At 48.0% G+C, this 14833-nt stretch overlaps 2 protein-coding genes across 6 annotated transcripts; one reads left to right on the top strand and one right to left on the bottom strand.

The window, feature by feature from the left end:
• Positions 1–75: 75 nt before the first annotated feature.
• On the bottom strand, positions 76–8876 carry PMEL (premelanosome protein). Of its 4 annotated transcripts, XM_025283710.2 has the most exons (13): positions 8649–8876; positions 8480–8568; positions 8126–8228; positions 5789–5899; positions 5500–5646; positions 4293–4427; positions 3755–3916; positions 2818–3498; positions 1783–1899; positions 1452–1536; positions 1137–1342; positions 942–1029; positions 76–325 (listed from the first exon to the last, which is right to left on the bottom strand). In XM_025283710.2, the coding sequence occupies exons 2-13, from the start codon at positions 8498–8500 to the stop codon at positions 184–186; spliced, it is 1998 nt and encodes a 665-aa protein (XP_025139495.1). In that variant the 5' UTR covers positions 8501–8568; positions 8649–8876; the 3' UTR covers positions 76–183. The 4 variants fall into 4 exon arrangements, with proteins under 4 accessions (XP_025139495.1, XP_025139496.1, XP_025139497.1 ...); XM_025283711.2 differs by having other exon boundaries at positions 2827–3498; positions 8480–8876; XM_025283712.2 differs by having other exon boundaries at positions 8126–8248; positions 8480–8876.
• A 129-nt stretch (positions 8877–9005) lies between these two features.
• Positions 9006–14546, top strand: CDK2 (cyclin dependent kinase 2). 2 transcript variants are annotated; one of them, XM_006075063.3, is made up of 8 exons: positions 9006–9334; positions 10068–10145; positions 10263–10383; positions 11035–11205; positions 11655–11756; positions 12420–12563; positions 12867–13070; positions 13325–14546. In XM_006075063.3, exons 1-8 carry the CDS (start codon positions 9219–9221, stop codon positions 13427–13429), a joined length of 1041 nt encoding a protein of 346 aa, XP_006075125.1. In that variant the 5' UTR covers positions 9006–9218; the 3' UTR covers positions 13430–14546. The 2 variants fall into 2 exon arrangements, with proteins under 2 accessions (XP_006075125.1, XP_006075126.1); XM_006075064.3 differs by lacking the exon at positions 12420–12563.
• The last annotated feature ends 287 nt before the right edge of the window (positions 14547–14833 follow it).

Here is a 14833-nt window from a genome sequence, read left to right on the forward strand (position 1 = left end):
GTGGTACACCTCCTTCCTTTATCCCTCCACTCCTTAAGTGACATAGATTCTTCCTGAAACAAGGAAATAACAGCATCAAGTTCTGAGTCTTTATTTCGGGCATTGGTAGTCTCTGAGGGAAGACCAGAGAAAAGACAGGCCTTGCTCTCCACTTGGGTAAATCATGACGTCACATAAGAGCACTCAGACCTGCTGTCCACTGAGGAGGGGTTTGCTCTCACCAATGGGGCAAGAGCGGAAAACCCAGGGCAGACGTAGCCACTGGGTTCTACCGTGTGGCAGCTGGGGAAGGGGGACTGCTGAGCCTTGCTTCATAAGTCTTCGCCTGATATTGGGAGAAAAGCAGGGATACTGGTTAGTCGTGGCCAATGGCAACCTCTTTGTGCTTCTCCAAAAAAAAAAAAAAGACTAAACCATAACCCAGGTTGACTTGGCCTTGATCCTGGCTCCCTCCTCTTCTCACCAACAGGGTTTATCCTCTCTTATGTTTATGGTAAGCTCTGACCATTTCCCTCTCACCCTACAAGCTTCCCTGCTTTGAGGACCTCAGCCCTCCAGGCCTAGGGATTTGCCTTTCTGGCAGGTGGAGAACTCAGTTCACTGAGTTCTCCACTGTTGATATTATTCATAACAACAGTCATTGAGATCATTCCACTTTTGTTTCAGAACAAGGTGTTTTACTCACATTGTCTAGAGCCCTGAAAACAGCCCCACAGGACAGGTATTATGTTTCCTACTTTTCAGAGGCTCAGAAGGGTTAATTGACTTCCCCAGGGTCCCACCAGCAAGACTGCAGCCTAGACCTGTTGAACTTCCAAGTCTGGGCTCTTTCCTGTACTCTACACTTTCCCAAAGGGGTTGGTGGTTTCTTCTTCCCATGAGGAAGAGTGGTGGTGGTAATAAGGGGTAAAGGAGTGGGAGCAGGATGGCAGGGATCTCACCTGTATATCAGAGATGCAAGCAACAAAGCTGTCAGCACTAGCAAGATGCCCACGAACAGAGGAGCCTGCCTGAGGCCTGCTTCTTGCCCTATGGGTGGAATCCCAGAAAAGGCTACATTCAGTGTCTGCTTCCTCTAGTAGGTAGCCTCTACCATCTCCCCGTGTCTTCATCCTACCTCTTGTCCAACTACCTACCAGGCATGACAAGCTGGGTGCTGACCATCGCCAGACTATTGGCATCAGCCAAAGACACATTGAGGCAGTAGGTCCCTGAGCCACCCTTCAGTACCTGGTGCAAAACCAGCTGGCAGGCTGGGCTGGGGGGCACAGGCTGACACAGCCGCTGGGCAGGCGGCTGACACCCTGGCGATGAGATGTCCATGCAGGCTTCCTTGGGTAGCCTGGGAAAGATGTCAACTTACGTCAGGGAATCTGGGAAGGGACACTAGACACCAGAGAACAGGACAGCAGTCACCCCAGGAGTTCTCAGGGCAACCGTGGGACACTTACCCGCCTTGGCAAGACACGGTCAGCTCAAATGCATCTCCTTCGCTGGATGACACAGCCTGTAGGATCTCAGCACTCTCAATACCCTCTGCAAAGTTGCAAGATTTTTTTAAGTCTGAGACTCCTCTACTTATCCTCCCCCAAGGCCCATGGCCAGGAAGGTCCTCGGGCTGCCTCCCTAATCCCATTCTCCTGCCTTCATATGAAACCCCTGAGATCTGGGTATTCTCCTTGTCCAGGTGAGTAATTCCTTCCAAGGTGTGCTTCCACTGGGCAACCCTAAGCAGCACAAGCCTCCCTCCACCAGCTCACGGACAATGCAGGCAAGACTCACGGACAATGTCCAGGGTGAGGGAAAAGGAGCCATAGCGATACAGAACACAATCCAGGGGGGCTTGGCGCTTCTCCAGGACTAAGGTGGCAGTGTCATCTGGCAGGGGACTCAGGGAGCCTGGAGGAGAAGATTAAAGAGGCAAAGTCAAGAAGCAAATGACTAACCTGAAAACAGGCCCAACAGACATTTTTCCAGGTAGAGTCAGAGCTACTGGATCCAGGCTTAGAATCAGACAAGAGCTGGAAACTCATTTTTTAAGATAAAGAAACAGGCCTAAGAGAAATGACTGCCCCAGAGTCACAGGGTTTTGAATCGGAATTTTAGACATCCCAAATGTTTATCACACCCTACACTGTGCCAGGTCCTGGGTCAGACATTTGACATGTGTTAAGTCATTATAGTGTCACTATCTCACTTCTCCCTTTATAGTGTTCCTACCACAGTTCCAGGTAAACCTACTTTGGGATGGGAATCCAGGGGTGGGAAGTGGTGTCAGAAAGATTTCTGTGTGTTTACACTTAATCAGAAAATGAGATACAAGTATTATCTAATGATCACATGGGGCTTTCTAGGTGGCTCAGGGGTAAAGAATCCACCTGCCAATTCGGGTTTAATCCCTGGGCAGGGAAAATCCCCTGGAGAAGGGAATGGCCACCCACTCCAGTATTCTTGCCTGGAGAATTCTATGGACAGGAGCCTGGTGGTCCATAGTCCATGAGGTCGCAAAGAGTCAGACATGACTGAACACCACCACCAAATGATCACAGACTGCTCCCTGAACTTCTCTTCAGGAAGAGAGAAGCAATAAGCTCTCTACCCATGGCCTAGGAGAAGACCCTGGTTTCCTGAACTCTGGATCTATTCTGTGCCATTAAGAGGGATTTAAGGGGGTTTTAAAGCCAGTGAAGATTCTGAGGGGACTCCACTGCTAAGCTAAGGACTGAGTAACATCTGGGTCCTGAGCAATTCTTTCAGGTCTTCAGAACTGTGACAAATGCCCCACCTCTATGAATTCATTCATGGTGGCCCCCTTACCTGCAGTACCTTCTGTAGGCATGAATGAGCTGGTATTTGAACCCGCAGGCTCAGGAGTGGACACCTCTCCAGCTGTGGTCTCCACCAGCTCTGGAGTTGTTCCCTGTGTAACCGTGGTTCTAGAGGGCTCTGTAGTTGACACTTCAGGTGTCCTACCTGTAGCCTCTGCGGTTGGCATCTCCGCTGGTGTGGTACTTAAGACTTTGGAGGTTGCCACCTGCTCAGGTGTGGTACCTACATCCTCTGTGGTTGGCGCCCACCCAACCGTGGTGCCAGGGGCCTCTGCAGTTGGCACCTGGCCAGGTGTGGTGCCCATGACTTCTGTAGTAGGCACGTGGCCAGCTGTGGTTCCAGGGGCCTCTGCAGTTGTCACATGCCTATCTGTGGTGCCTGGAACTGGAGAGGAGCCACAGGAGGTGAGAGGAATGGCAGCCTGCAGCACCACCTGTGCAGTGACTGGGCCAGACTCGAGGTAAGTGTGAGTGACCGTGAGTGCCCGAGAGATCAGGGTCCCTGTACTGTCACCAAAGTCCCAGGTGTAGGAAAGGTCAGCCCCAGCCAAATAGCCACTGGGATCATGGAGCTGGAGGGCAAAGGTCAGAGGCTGCTTTCTCAGGAAGCGCTTGTTCCTTCCATCCAAGGCCTGCAGCTGAGACACACTCACGGAGAAGGGCACCTGGTCTGGGATTGGAGTCAGAGAAAGTGAGAACCATAAGTTCTTCTTTCTGTCAGCTTCTTCTTTCACAGCCATATTTTTCAACCAACCCAAGCTGCCTGGCCCTTCACGGGCTCCAAGCCCCACATCCCTCTGCCCACATCTTCCTGGTTCTGCCCCTGCAAGGTTACACACCATTTCCTCTTTCCCCTTTCCTGTCCAGCCCAGCCTCCCCACCTTCTCCTGCCCTGCAGCTGGCCTTGTCCCCTCCTCAGTCCTTACCAGTAATGGTGAAGGCTGAACTGGAGTGAGCGAGGGGCACATAGCTCTGGGACCCCCGGCGGTGGTAGACAGTCACTTCCATGTTATGTGTGCCCAGCACTGCCTTGTCTGTCCCGATGCTCAGTCCAGACACTGGGCCCCCCAGAACTTGCCAGTATTGGTCTGAGGTTTTTGGAAAGAGGAGTAGAGAAGGGGGTTACTGGTCAAAGGAGACTGGGGCAGGGTTAGAGATGGAACCAGAGAAGGAAGGTCAGGAGATGTATCAAGGATGGTTATTTCAGAGAGTTTAAGCTTGCATACGTTGGTCAGGAAAGGAGTCCTTATGAGAGGGTCCATGGGATGGGACTATAATTGGAGCAGGGCTCCCAGAAAGAAGTATAATAGAGTTGACTAGGTGCTGTGGAAGAGGAAGGAGTCATGGGGGAAGTGAAGATTAGGGAAACTCACAGAATTTAAGGATGAGACCAAAAGAAAGGGGATCAGGTAGGAAGAAGTGAATTTAAGTGTGAATGACAGGCCAGAGAAAGGAGACTCTTACCCCAGGTCTTCCAGACATAAACAAAGCATCTTTTCTGAGATAGAGGGCCAGAAGGGCAGGGCTCTCCATCGGGGAAGATGCAGGTATCATCAGGTTCTTGGGGATATACCAGCTGTCCTCCCCACACCTGGCTCCCTGAAAAGAAGACATTAAGTCTCCCTCAATCCCTGGCATTCCTCACTGTACACCAAAACCTTTAACATGACTCCCAGAGAGGGGCTCCAGGAATACTGCCTAGCTACCAAAATACATTCTTCTTGGTATAACCTATTTGGAGTGGTAGAAGGGAGAATGGAAACTATAAAAGATTCCTGTGTATATACTTAAGGGGTTTCCCAGGTGGCTCAGTGGTAAAGAATACACCTGCCGATGCAGGAAACACAGGAGATGAGGATTCAATCCCTGTGTTGAAAGATCCCCTGGAGGAAGAAATGGCAACCTGCTCCAGTATTCTTGCCTGGGCAATCCCATGGGCAGAGGAGCTTTCGCGGGCTACAGTCCATGGGGTCACAAAGAGTTAGACACGACTGAGCCACTGAGCACACACATGTATATTCTTACACTGGAAACAAATTGGTAGGCCATGTACCAAAATGTCTAGGATGATGTGCTCTAGCTAGTGGGATAAAAGTAAAAATAACAGCATCAATTAATACTGTAGGCTAGGACCTGGGTTCGATCCCTGAGTTGGGAAGATCCCCTGGAGGAGTGCATGGTGACCCACTCCAGTATTCTTGCCTGCAGAATCCACATGGACAGAGGAGCCTGGTGGGCTACAGTCCATGGGGTTGCAAAGCGTCTAAACTAAGCTACTAAGCACAGCACAGGGCAGGCATTATGCTAAAATCTTTATATATTATCACATTTTAATCCTTACAAGAACCTTTTAAAGTGTTATCATCCCCATTCTATAGATAAGGGAATGGAAGCACAAAACAATTCAGTGACTTGTCCAAGGTCACATACTGGTAACCAGTTTAAATCCAAGTCTATCCAACTTCTATGTCCACCGGGTCTTCTGTGCCGCATTTGGGGAACTATAATTTTTTTTCTTTTTGGTTTATCTGTGTTTTCTAATTTTTCTGCAGTGAATATGTGTTACATATATAATTTGTAAAAAAAAAAAAAAAAGAGGAGGAGGATTCCTTGAGCTCATTGGGAATACCAGGGATTCTGGACCTTGGGAAGGAGGTGGAGAGGTACTCACCATTGATGATGGTGTTGTTGGCCCAGATGACCTGCCCATCTGGCAGCACCTTTTGGCTTTTAGGAAAGTGCAAGGCAATAGAGAAGGAAGCATTTGCCCCAATCAGTGTAGGCCCATCATTGCTGACCTTCAGGGATACGTGGCCACCTGAAAAGGGCAGCTGCATTAGCTCCTTGGCTTCTCCTCCCCATATGCCTTTTCCTTCCCTATCTTCCTAAGTACATTCAACCCCATTCCCCTCCCCACCCCATTTCCACCATATCCTCCCTGGAAATTGCCAAATTCCTACCTCTCCAGCAGTCAGGCCCCTGGCTTTCTGTCCACTCTGGATACAGCTGTCTGTTCCATGCTTTAATTCTGAGCTGCCTTGAGACACCAAGCCAGTCCCTGTCTCTGGGTCCTAAAAAGGAAGATATACTATGAGGGCCCTCAAATCATTACTCACTCCCTTCTCAGGGGACAACACTGTCTGTGACACATCATTCATTCTCACATTCAAAGTGCATTAAAAAAATATATTTAACTGCACTAGGACTTAGTTGCAGCACAAGGGATCTTTGATTAGTTGTGGCATGTGGGGTCAGGTAGTTGTGGCATGCAAACTCTTAGTTGTGACCTGTGGGATCTAGTTCCCTGACCTGAGATTGAACCCTGGTCCCCTGCATTGGGAGCACAGAGCCTTAGCCACTTGATGGACAACAAGGGAAGTCCCTTAAAGTGCATTTTAATCTACTGAATACCCACCACGTACCAGGCACTGGGCTAGGTGCAAAGAACTTAAGAAATGAAAAAGAAATGGTTCTGAAGGGGTTCAGATTAAAATATATGAAATAGACATATACATAAATTACTATAATCCAAGGCATTGCTTAATATGAGCCATAATAGACATGCACAATGTATAACAAAATGATAGATTTTAAACAGGTAAATTGCACTCTGGTCGACTGAGGAAGACAGTAAATAGTTGGCTGGGGCATAAAGCATTCTAGGCAGAAGGCCATGAGCAGACACTAGCAATGTGGCTGATGTACATCATGAGAGATGAGGCCAAGAAGACAGAGTGGGGGCTTTGAGTGCCAGGCAAAGGAGTTTGGACTTTATCCTGTAGGCAAGGGCACCTCAGATGATTTTGTTTGTTGTACTGATATATGGCACATACCATAAAATTTACCCTTCAAAAGCTTTTTGAATATGATCAGATTTGTGTTTTAGAAGGATCACTTTGGCAAGCAGTGAGGAGGATGGACTAGAGGCAAGTAGAAATTGGGAGTGGGGACAAACAAAATGATTATAACTGACCAAGAAAGAGGTCTGAAAAAAAGTGATGTGATGGCTCTGCATGTGTCTCCCCAAGGTCCAACAACTATCAGCATTTTGTCACATTTGCTTTATCTATCCTTTATTTTTGTTGTTCATTTGTTTTTTGGCTGCAGCATTCAAAAGCAAATCCCAGACATCATGTTATTTTAAAACCCTACAAATTCAGTAGGTTTCTGTAAAATATATATATATATTTTTTTTCTTAAATAAACACAATGTTAATTCACACTAAACAAAATTATCAAACTCAGTCCATGCAAAATTTCATGAAATATATAAAAATGTCTTCTTATGATTTTAAAAATCTGGATCCAAAAAGTAAGCACAACATATTAAGAGCCTTGGGTGGACACATATGAAAAGGATATTTCCAGAATACAATAATGAACATAGTAAAAGAAAAAGACTTGAAATGACACCATGAATGAGGGAAGTCAGATCAAGGAGAAGTTCCAAGAAGTCTGTGAGGCCAGGGATCTAGAGAAAGGGGGCACTGGGGTACAATGTAGATATTTCTGCACAGCACAGACTATCCTCACTCCATCTCTAACATGTACCAGAAACCTGGTTGATTCTCCTGGGGGAGGATCTAGAATTATCCCACTGAATACCTCACCGCAAGAACAAGAGAATCATAAAACGCCCCATTCTTTCTCCACTCCCAATCCTCCCTCCTCAGAGCAGCACGGGACATTCCAGACCCCCTCACCATCCCCACCCCACCCGCCTTGCTCCTGTCACGAGGCTCCAATCCCCCAGAGCCCTTTCATGTGATGCTCAGCTGAGACCCCTCTGCCTGTCTCTTCCAGCCCCAGAACAAAAGCCTGGGCTGTGTTCACCCATGCCCATCCCAAAGAGGGAATGAGGTGCCTCTTTACCCTTCTATCCAGTACCACATCCTCTTTCTCCTTTCTCCTATCTCCTATCTTTCTCTGTCTCCTAAATACCCTATCCCAAGTGCCTGAGACAAAGCCTAAATGAGTTTCCACTCATTTTACTACTTTGGCACCCATGTTCCAGCTCACTATTCAGAGCATCTCAAAATTAGGGCCACGGAGACATACTGTTCTCTCACCCATCCAGGTAGATGGGTTTGTTTTCAGGTTCAGTCCCAAGTGCCTGAACACACATGCACCCAAATCTTCATGTGGGGAGGGAGCTCAGTTGCCCATGTCCTCACTAAATCAAATGGGTGGGAGACACCTGAAGCACTACTGATATCTTCCATTTTAGGGAGAGAAAAACCAGAGCAGGTGTGTAACCCCAAATTCACACTTGTTCATGTCCAACATCCCACACTCACCTTCTGTGGTCCCTACAGCCAGAAGAACACCCATCAGAGCCACATGGAGAAGGTATTTTCTCAGCACCAGATCCATCCTGTTCTTCCTTCCAGCAACCAGACTCTGGGGCATTGGACAAACCCCTGTATAAGAAGGGGGTGCTTATTTGCATAGCCCTTCCTCCCCTCCCTCCAGGCAAATCCTGGGAGGAGCAGAAGGACCTGAGAAAGAACTGAGTAGGGATCCTGGTCCCTGGACATCCTGCTACTCATTGACAGTTTCTGGCTTCACAGGGTCAGTCTCATCTTAAAGCACTCCATCTCCCCTCGGGGGGAAAAAATGACTGAAGGGCAGCTACAAAACATAACACATACCGGACACACACAGTTCATCATTGGAGAGAGGATCAATCTATTGTGAGTCAAACCAGGAACCTCTCAAAATAACTGTAGAAGCAGTGACCCTGGATCCAAAAACAGACAGTATTGGGGTAGGCTGAGAGAAGCGGGACAACGACTCTTCGGAGCCCCAGGAAACCCTTACAATGAGATTTCCAGTTTCCTGCTTTCAGAGGAGGCTCCAGGGCGAGGTGGAATTTAATCTTAGATCAATACATATTTTCCTAGGGGTGGTGAAAACGGCGAATTAGAGATCAGGAAATCCCTATAGACTCAGGACACAGGGAGACAACTCGATCCCAAATCAGATACTTGGAAAAAGGTGTTCAGCCTCCCCTCCCAGATAAAAATTTATCCTTAATACTCCTCGGAACCAAAGTTGCTCTGGGTGGGGTCGTTTGCATCGAGGGACGCAAGGATGGCCTCGCCCTCCCTGACGTAGACCAATAGGAAGGTCTGAGGGAGGAGCCAGGGAAACGCGGGAAGGAGAGGCGGGGCTTCTGGTGGCGGTAGGGAACTAGAGGGGGGAGGCGGCAATATTGTTTCAAGTTGGACAAATTGACAAGAGCGGGAGATACACTGCATTCCATCCCGACCTCGGGTCGCGGTGCTGGGCCCTGTTCCCCTCCTCGGCCCCCGAGAGCTGGGTGCCGTTTTCTGCAGGGTTCCCAGGCCCCCGCTCCAGGGCCGGGCTGACCCGACTCGCTAGCGCTTCATGGAGAACTTCCAAAAAGTGGAAAAGATCGGAGAGGGCACGTACGGAGTTGTGTACAAAGCCAAAAACAAGTTGACGGGAGAAGTGGTGGCGCTTAAAAAAATCCGCCTGGACACGTGAGTGGCCTCTGTACCCGGGACTCCTAACTCGGGAGCTCCTTGAGTGCCCCCCACCCCCACCGCAACAGGCGGGTAGCCTTCCAGGGACCGGAAGGTAGCAGGGAGGGAAGTCTTTTGAAGTGGAAAGGTGGGTTGAAGGACGAGTAGAAGGTTTCCCGGTGGAGACTATAGGGTAGTGTCGAATCCATGGGAAATTTCCTCCCCCAAAGCGGGCAATGTCCCCAAATGTACAGTCAGAAAGAGTCAGGAAGAGGAAGGAGCCTTTTGAGATGGGATCCAGGACTCCCCGACGAGGAGATGGGTTTTGTGATAAGCGGTAAAGAGCACCCTTATAAATGACTAGACAAGCCCTCAGTACCCCAACCCCACCCGCATCTTAGAATTCTCCCTTTCAAAAGAATGGCAGTTGAACCTCACTGGCACCTCTAGAGAGGCTGGGTGCTGTTACTCCCCCCAGACATACACACTCTTTTCCCCCTTTTAACTTCACCTTCACCAAGAGGCTTTGCTAACCTAACCCTGGGCAAAGAAGAAATGATGATCTTAAAGTGTCTAAAAAGCCACTCCTGTCCATCCATGAATTAACCCCTGAAGCACCCTTTCTCTCATTTTCTTAGGGGATGCTGGGATGGTGGGGGCTGGGGGTGGTGTGGGGGGAATGACTGTACTGCTGAGGGAAGAGGAATATTTGTAACCACATTCCCATCTCTGCTTTCCCAACTTCTCCAAGTGAGACAGAGGGTGTACCCAGTACTGCCATACGAGAGATCTCTCTGCTTAAGGAGCTTAATCACCCTAATATTGTCAAGTAAGTATGTATCTAGGAGGCGGGAGGTGCTCTGACAGTAAAGGAGGATGTCTTCTGTTTGTATTGTCTGGGACTTTCTCTCCCTCACGTGTATTCCTGGACCTCCCCCTTCCCTAGGCTGCTGGATGTCATTCACACAGAAAACAAACTCTACCTGGTTTTTGAGTTTCTGCACCAGGATCTCAAGAAATTCATGGATGCCTCTGCGCTCACTGGCATTCCTCTTCCACTCATAAAGGTACTCCTTCTCATCAACTCCTCCCCAACATGGGCGTGTCTTGGGGGGACTGAAGGCAGACAGTCTGGACTGAGTGTTGATTTGTGATCTTGGCTTCCTTCCCAGCCTTCACCCCCCGACACACACACACACATACACACCTTTTCTTGTGGCTCTTTCACTGCTCATTATGTTTTAACCCTAGGGCTGGGCAGGGGAATCAAAGACGTTGAAACTCTAGTGAGTCAACTTAGCAGCTCAGGTGGAAGGTTCTTGAGATGAAACTCAGATAAATGGGACTGGGGGGTACTTGGTAGACGCCTCCAGAAAGCCCTTCCACCTGTTTGGTGGGAGAAATAGCCAGTGAGTCTCTGTTGTCCATTTTTCTGGGTTCCTTATTCCAGAAGCTCCTTTCGATTAACCAGCAAACATCCAACACACATTTATTGAACACCTTCAATGTGCTGGTCTCACGATATGGAACGTAAATGCAAAACTGAATGAGACCTGATTTTATCCTCAATGGATTGACAATCCAATTGGAGAAATAGCTTGAAAACATATAATTACAATTTAACTAGTAAAGGCTTTAGTAGAACTTTGGAGTTACAGAGGAGACCCTAATCTGCTCATGGTGGTGGAAAAACACAGTCTTTTCTCTCCCCTTGTCAGAGCTACTTGTTCCAGCTGCTCCAGGGCCTAGCTTTCTGCCACTCTCATCGAGTCCTGCACCGAGACCTTAAACCTCAGAACCTGCTTATCAACGCAGATGGGTCCATCAAGCTAGCAGACTTTGGACTAGCCAGAGCTTTTGGGGTCCCTGTTCGTACTTATACCCACGAGGTGAGTCCTCCTCTGCATGTCTTCTCTGAACTTCCTGGGAGGTGTTAACAAGGACATTCACAGAGTTTTTAGTAACGATCTGGCCAGCAGTTTCTCACTACATGGAAAGTATTTCTGACACCCCGAGAAGTCTTAGAGTATGCATAGAGTTCATATACTGATAGATACCGAGCCAGGAGACAGGTGGAAGGCATGAAATTTAAAATTATGACCATTTGCCTCAAGTTTTCCAAGAGGTTGCAAATTGGGGGTTCAGAATATATGTTCCCCAGAACCATGGATTAGGCTAACTCTGGGCTAAGAAGTTGTGCCCAGTTATTTTACTTAGGGGCAATGAGAGGGAAGGGAAGGATGTAGGGATAGAAGCTGCTTGTTAAGAATTGAGTTAGCAGAATAGTGTTTAGGAACTGACGTGTGGGTATCTTCATGTCCTGTACTCTTGTCCTCAGGTGGTGACTCTGTGGTACCGAGCACCGGAAATCCTTCTGGGCTGCAAATACTACTCCACAGCAGTGGACATATGGAGCCTTGGTTGCATCTTTGCTGAGATGGTATGGAGGCATGCCCATGGTCTACCCAGCCCACTCCTTCCCACACTCAAGAACAGAACTGTTTCTTGGCCCAGACCCATGGTCCTTCTCTTATCACAGGGTTTTTCCTCTAGAGTAGCACAAAGGGGGTGGTGGAGAAAGGAGAGGGCTGTCATCGCTGATGTCAACCACAATGTTAGGATAGCCTCAAACAGCTTAGCATCCAGTATACAAATCTTATCTCAAACTGAGCTAAATCATTTCTGCAGCTCCGCTAGCTTTAGCCTACATTTATTTGGGAAAATAAGTTCCATTTAGCATCTCCTTCATTTGCCTATAGTCCTTATTTTAGGGCATCAGGAAGTGGTGAGGCCAGCTGTATTCACCTTATCCACACCTTTTATTTAAACTGCAGACATGTCCCCCCCTCAACCTCTGGCTTTTCAGATTGAAGGATCCCTGAGGCCCAGCCTTATAAGGGAGTTCTCATTCCCTTTAATACAACAGTGGAGTGAGCTGAGTTTTCAAATCAAATCAGCAGTATGTTTTATGGTCCCTTATCTGGGTTGTAACTGGGGGCATGGAGACCATTAGCCCATATATATAACATGCATTTATCCCCCAGTGCAATACTTTACAATTGCCCATATACGTCTCTCAATTCATCAAAAAATATTTGTTAAGCACCTAGTGTGTACCCAGCACCATGGTAGGTGCTGTGGGGAACACAGAAGAAATGGAAGACACAGTCTCTGCCCGCTGTGCTCCTATCTAGAAGTGGCTGCATCACAAGGAGGGGGGATGACCGCAGTGTCTACCCCATACCCCGTGAGTGGCTTGACATCCCTTTGCTACATGTCAGTGGCACCCCAGACATTCACCCCCTCCCAGCCCCACCCAGCCTTGGGGATCTGCAAAGCCATGGTTGGGGGAAGGAAGGAGGGGGCGAAGAGGCAGATGAAGGGACTTCATTGTCTCAGGCTCTGTGTGACTGATCCCATGAAAGACCCTGGGGAGGGAGTCATGGGGCCCTACTGACCTTCCACTGCCTGTGGGAACCTCCATTATCCTTTGGGCAGTTCTGATTGACGTCAATGTCAGTCTTGGCCTTTCCTCTTTCCCCATTTTCAGGTGACCCGCCGGGCCCTTTTCCCCGGAGATTCTGAGATCGACCAACTCTTCCGGATCTTTCGGACCCTGGGAACCCCAGATGAGGTGGTTTGGCCAGGAGTTACTTCTATGCCTGATTATAAGCCAAGTTTCCCCAAGTGGGCCAGGCAGGATTTTAGCAAAGTGGTGCCTCCCCTGGATGAAGATGGACGGAGCTTGTTATCGGTGAGACTAGGGAGTGGGCATCCATTTCCTCTTGTTCCCTCCCCCTGGGCAGAGTTTTTCTAGCATGAAGGAAAAATGAGGTCCTGGACTCCTGGTCTCAGCATTTCCCTTGTCTCTGCTTCCCTCTTGTTAGATATAGGGAGGAGGAAATGGGAACTCAGGGTGAAAGAATTCTGTTTCCCAGTTTCTCAATACCTGCTGCCCATTTAGTCCATTACCACATTACTGAAGTCAGCATGCATCTCTCCCTCCAGCAAATGCTGCACTACGACCCTAACAAGCGGATTTCAGCCAAGGCAGCTCTGGCTCACCCTTTCTTCCAAGATGTGACCAAGCCAGTACCTCACCTTCGACTCTGATCGCCTTCTCAAGCCCCTACCCCCAGTATCACCCTCTTCTCCAGTGTGAGTGTGATCTGGCTCAGCCTGGGCGCTTAGCTCACTGATCTTGTCTGGTTGCCTTAGCACTCAGCTGCCCCTCTTAGCCAGTCCACTCTGGAGTGATGGGGTGGAGGGAAGAAATAGGTGGAATTGAAAGGACGCTTCAGTATTAGATGCACTTAAGTCAGCCTCCACTACCCTCTCTCCCTCCTCTTAGTCGTTGCTTAAGAGGGCTGGTATTTTTAAAAAAAGACAAAAAAAAAAGACTTTCTCCTCCGTCCACATAGGTTTGCCATCCCAGTCTCTGAAAGCCCCACTATTAATTATTTTCTGTTTCTGGGATGATAAAGACCCCAAGCCTCCAGAGCCACTGTGTAAGGCCAACTTATAGCAGTGGGGGCTAAGTTGGAACCTTTGAAAACCACTCAAAACAAAAACATTATGGAGGGGCCTGTTTCAAAGAATTAGGTTTAAAAAAATAAATCCAACCGGTTTATACCCTAGTTTTAGTGTTTCATCTCACCTAACTCTGGGAGACTCAAGACTCCCAGTCTCTGTGGTCCCAGTGGGGCTGCAGTAGAAATGATGGCTCCTAGGCTTCTTGCCTGTCCCTCCTATGGGCAAGATGTGTCTAGGAGGCTCTGGGACAGGGACTGTGCTTCACCTTGGCCTTATTAGGCAAGTGAAAGATGTTTGAATTTTTCTCTTAAGATTCTTAAGGTGCTAGGTCCCATTTTCCTCTGAAGGCCACCCCGTAAAAGTTAAGGTTGAGACATCATTTTGAGAATTCTGACACTTAGGGCTGTGACTGAGTGGGGACATTGGGGAAAAAATATTTCTTTAAAAGAAGGATGAACAATTATATTTATATTTCAGTTTATAGTAGTTTTTTAAGTGGGAATGGGTGGGGATTTGTTGCCATGTGCACCTTGGGGTTTGTAATGCAAATATGTTGTGTGTTTTTTAAAAAAGCTTTTTTTCTTTTTATGATTTTGTCTCTCTTCTCCCACCTTTTGTCCTTGAGTGTTCTTGCTGTTAATATTATTTGTAATTTAGTTTGTAACTGATTAAAAAAAGTTCCTAGTTTTACAGTTCATCTCTTTCCCCTTTTGTGTATTTATTGAAAGAATGGTGTGAGAGAGAATATGGATGTGTGTATGTGATAATAGATTTCAGACCCCTCTTAATCTGTCTGAGCACGGCTACCCACCTCACTCCATTTCGACCTCTGTGAAGCAATGTGATAGTGTGTGGGTGGGCCAAGAGGGAATTATTGCCCCCATTTTACGGCTGGGTAAAGTGAAGCTTATGTATTTCCTACTTCACTTTCCCCTAAACCTGCGCGTCTTACCACCCTACCCACCACCTATATATCACACATAT

The sequence above is a fragment of the Bubalus bubalis genome, chromosome 4 (assembly GCF_019923935.1).
Source record: "Bubalus bubalis isolate 160015118507 breed Murrah chromosome 4, NDDB_SH_1, whole genome shotgun sequence".
In the NCBI taxonomy this organism is placed as follows: Eukaryota; Metazoa; Chordata; class Mammalia; order Artiodactyla; family Bovidae; genus Bubalus; species Bubalus bubalis.

Bases quoted from the DNA above. Each gene is read 5' to 3' on its own strand.
- PMEL (XM_025283710.2), bottom strand. From the start codon at position 8,500: ATGATGAACTGTGTGTGTCCG. The intron at 5,647-5,788 runs GTAGGAATTTGG...TGCCCTTTTCAG, and splicing joins GGGGCCTGACTGCTGGAGAG to GTGGCCACGTATCCCTGAAG. The intron at 3,917-4,292 runs GTAAGAGTCTCC...CAAAAACCTCAG, and splicing joins TTATGTCTGGAAGACCTGGG to ACCAATACTGGCAAGTTCTG.
- CDK2 (XM_006075063.3), top strand. From the start codon at position 9,219: ATGGAGAACTTCCAAAAAGTGGAAAAGATCGGAGAGGGCACGTACGGA. The intron at 11,206-11,654 runs GTGAGTCCTCCT...TCTTGTCCTCAG, and splicing joins TTCGTACTTATACCCACGAG to GTGGTGACTCTGTGGTACCG. The intron at 11,757-12,419 runs GTATGGAGGCAT...ATATTTGTTAAG, and splicing joins GTTGCATCTTTGCTGAGATG to CACCTAGTGTGTACCCAGCA.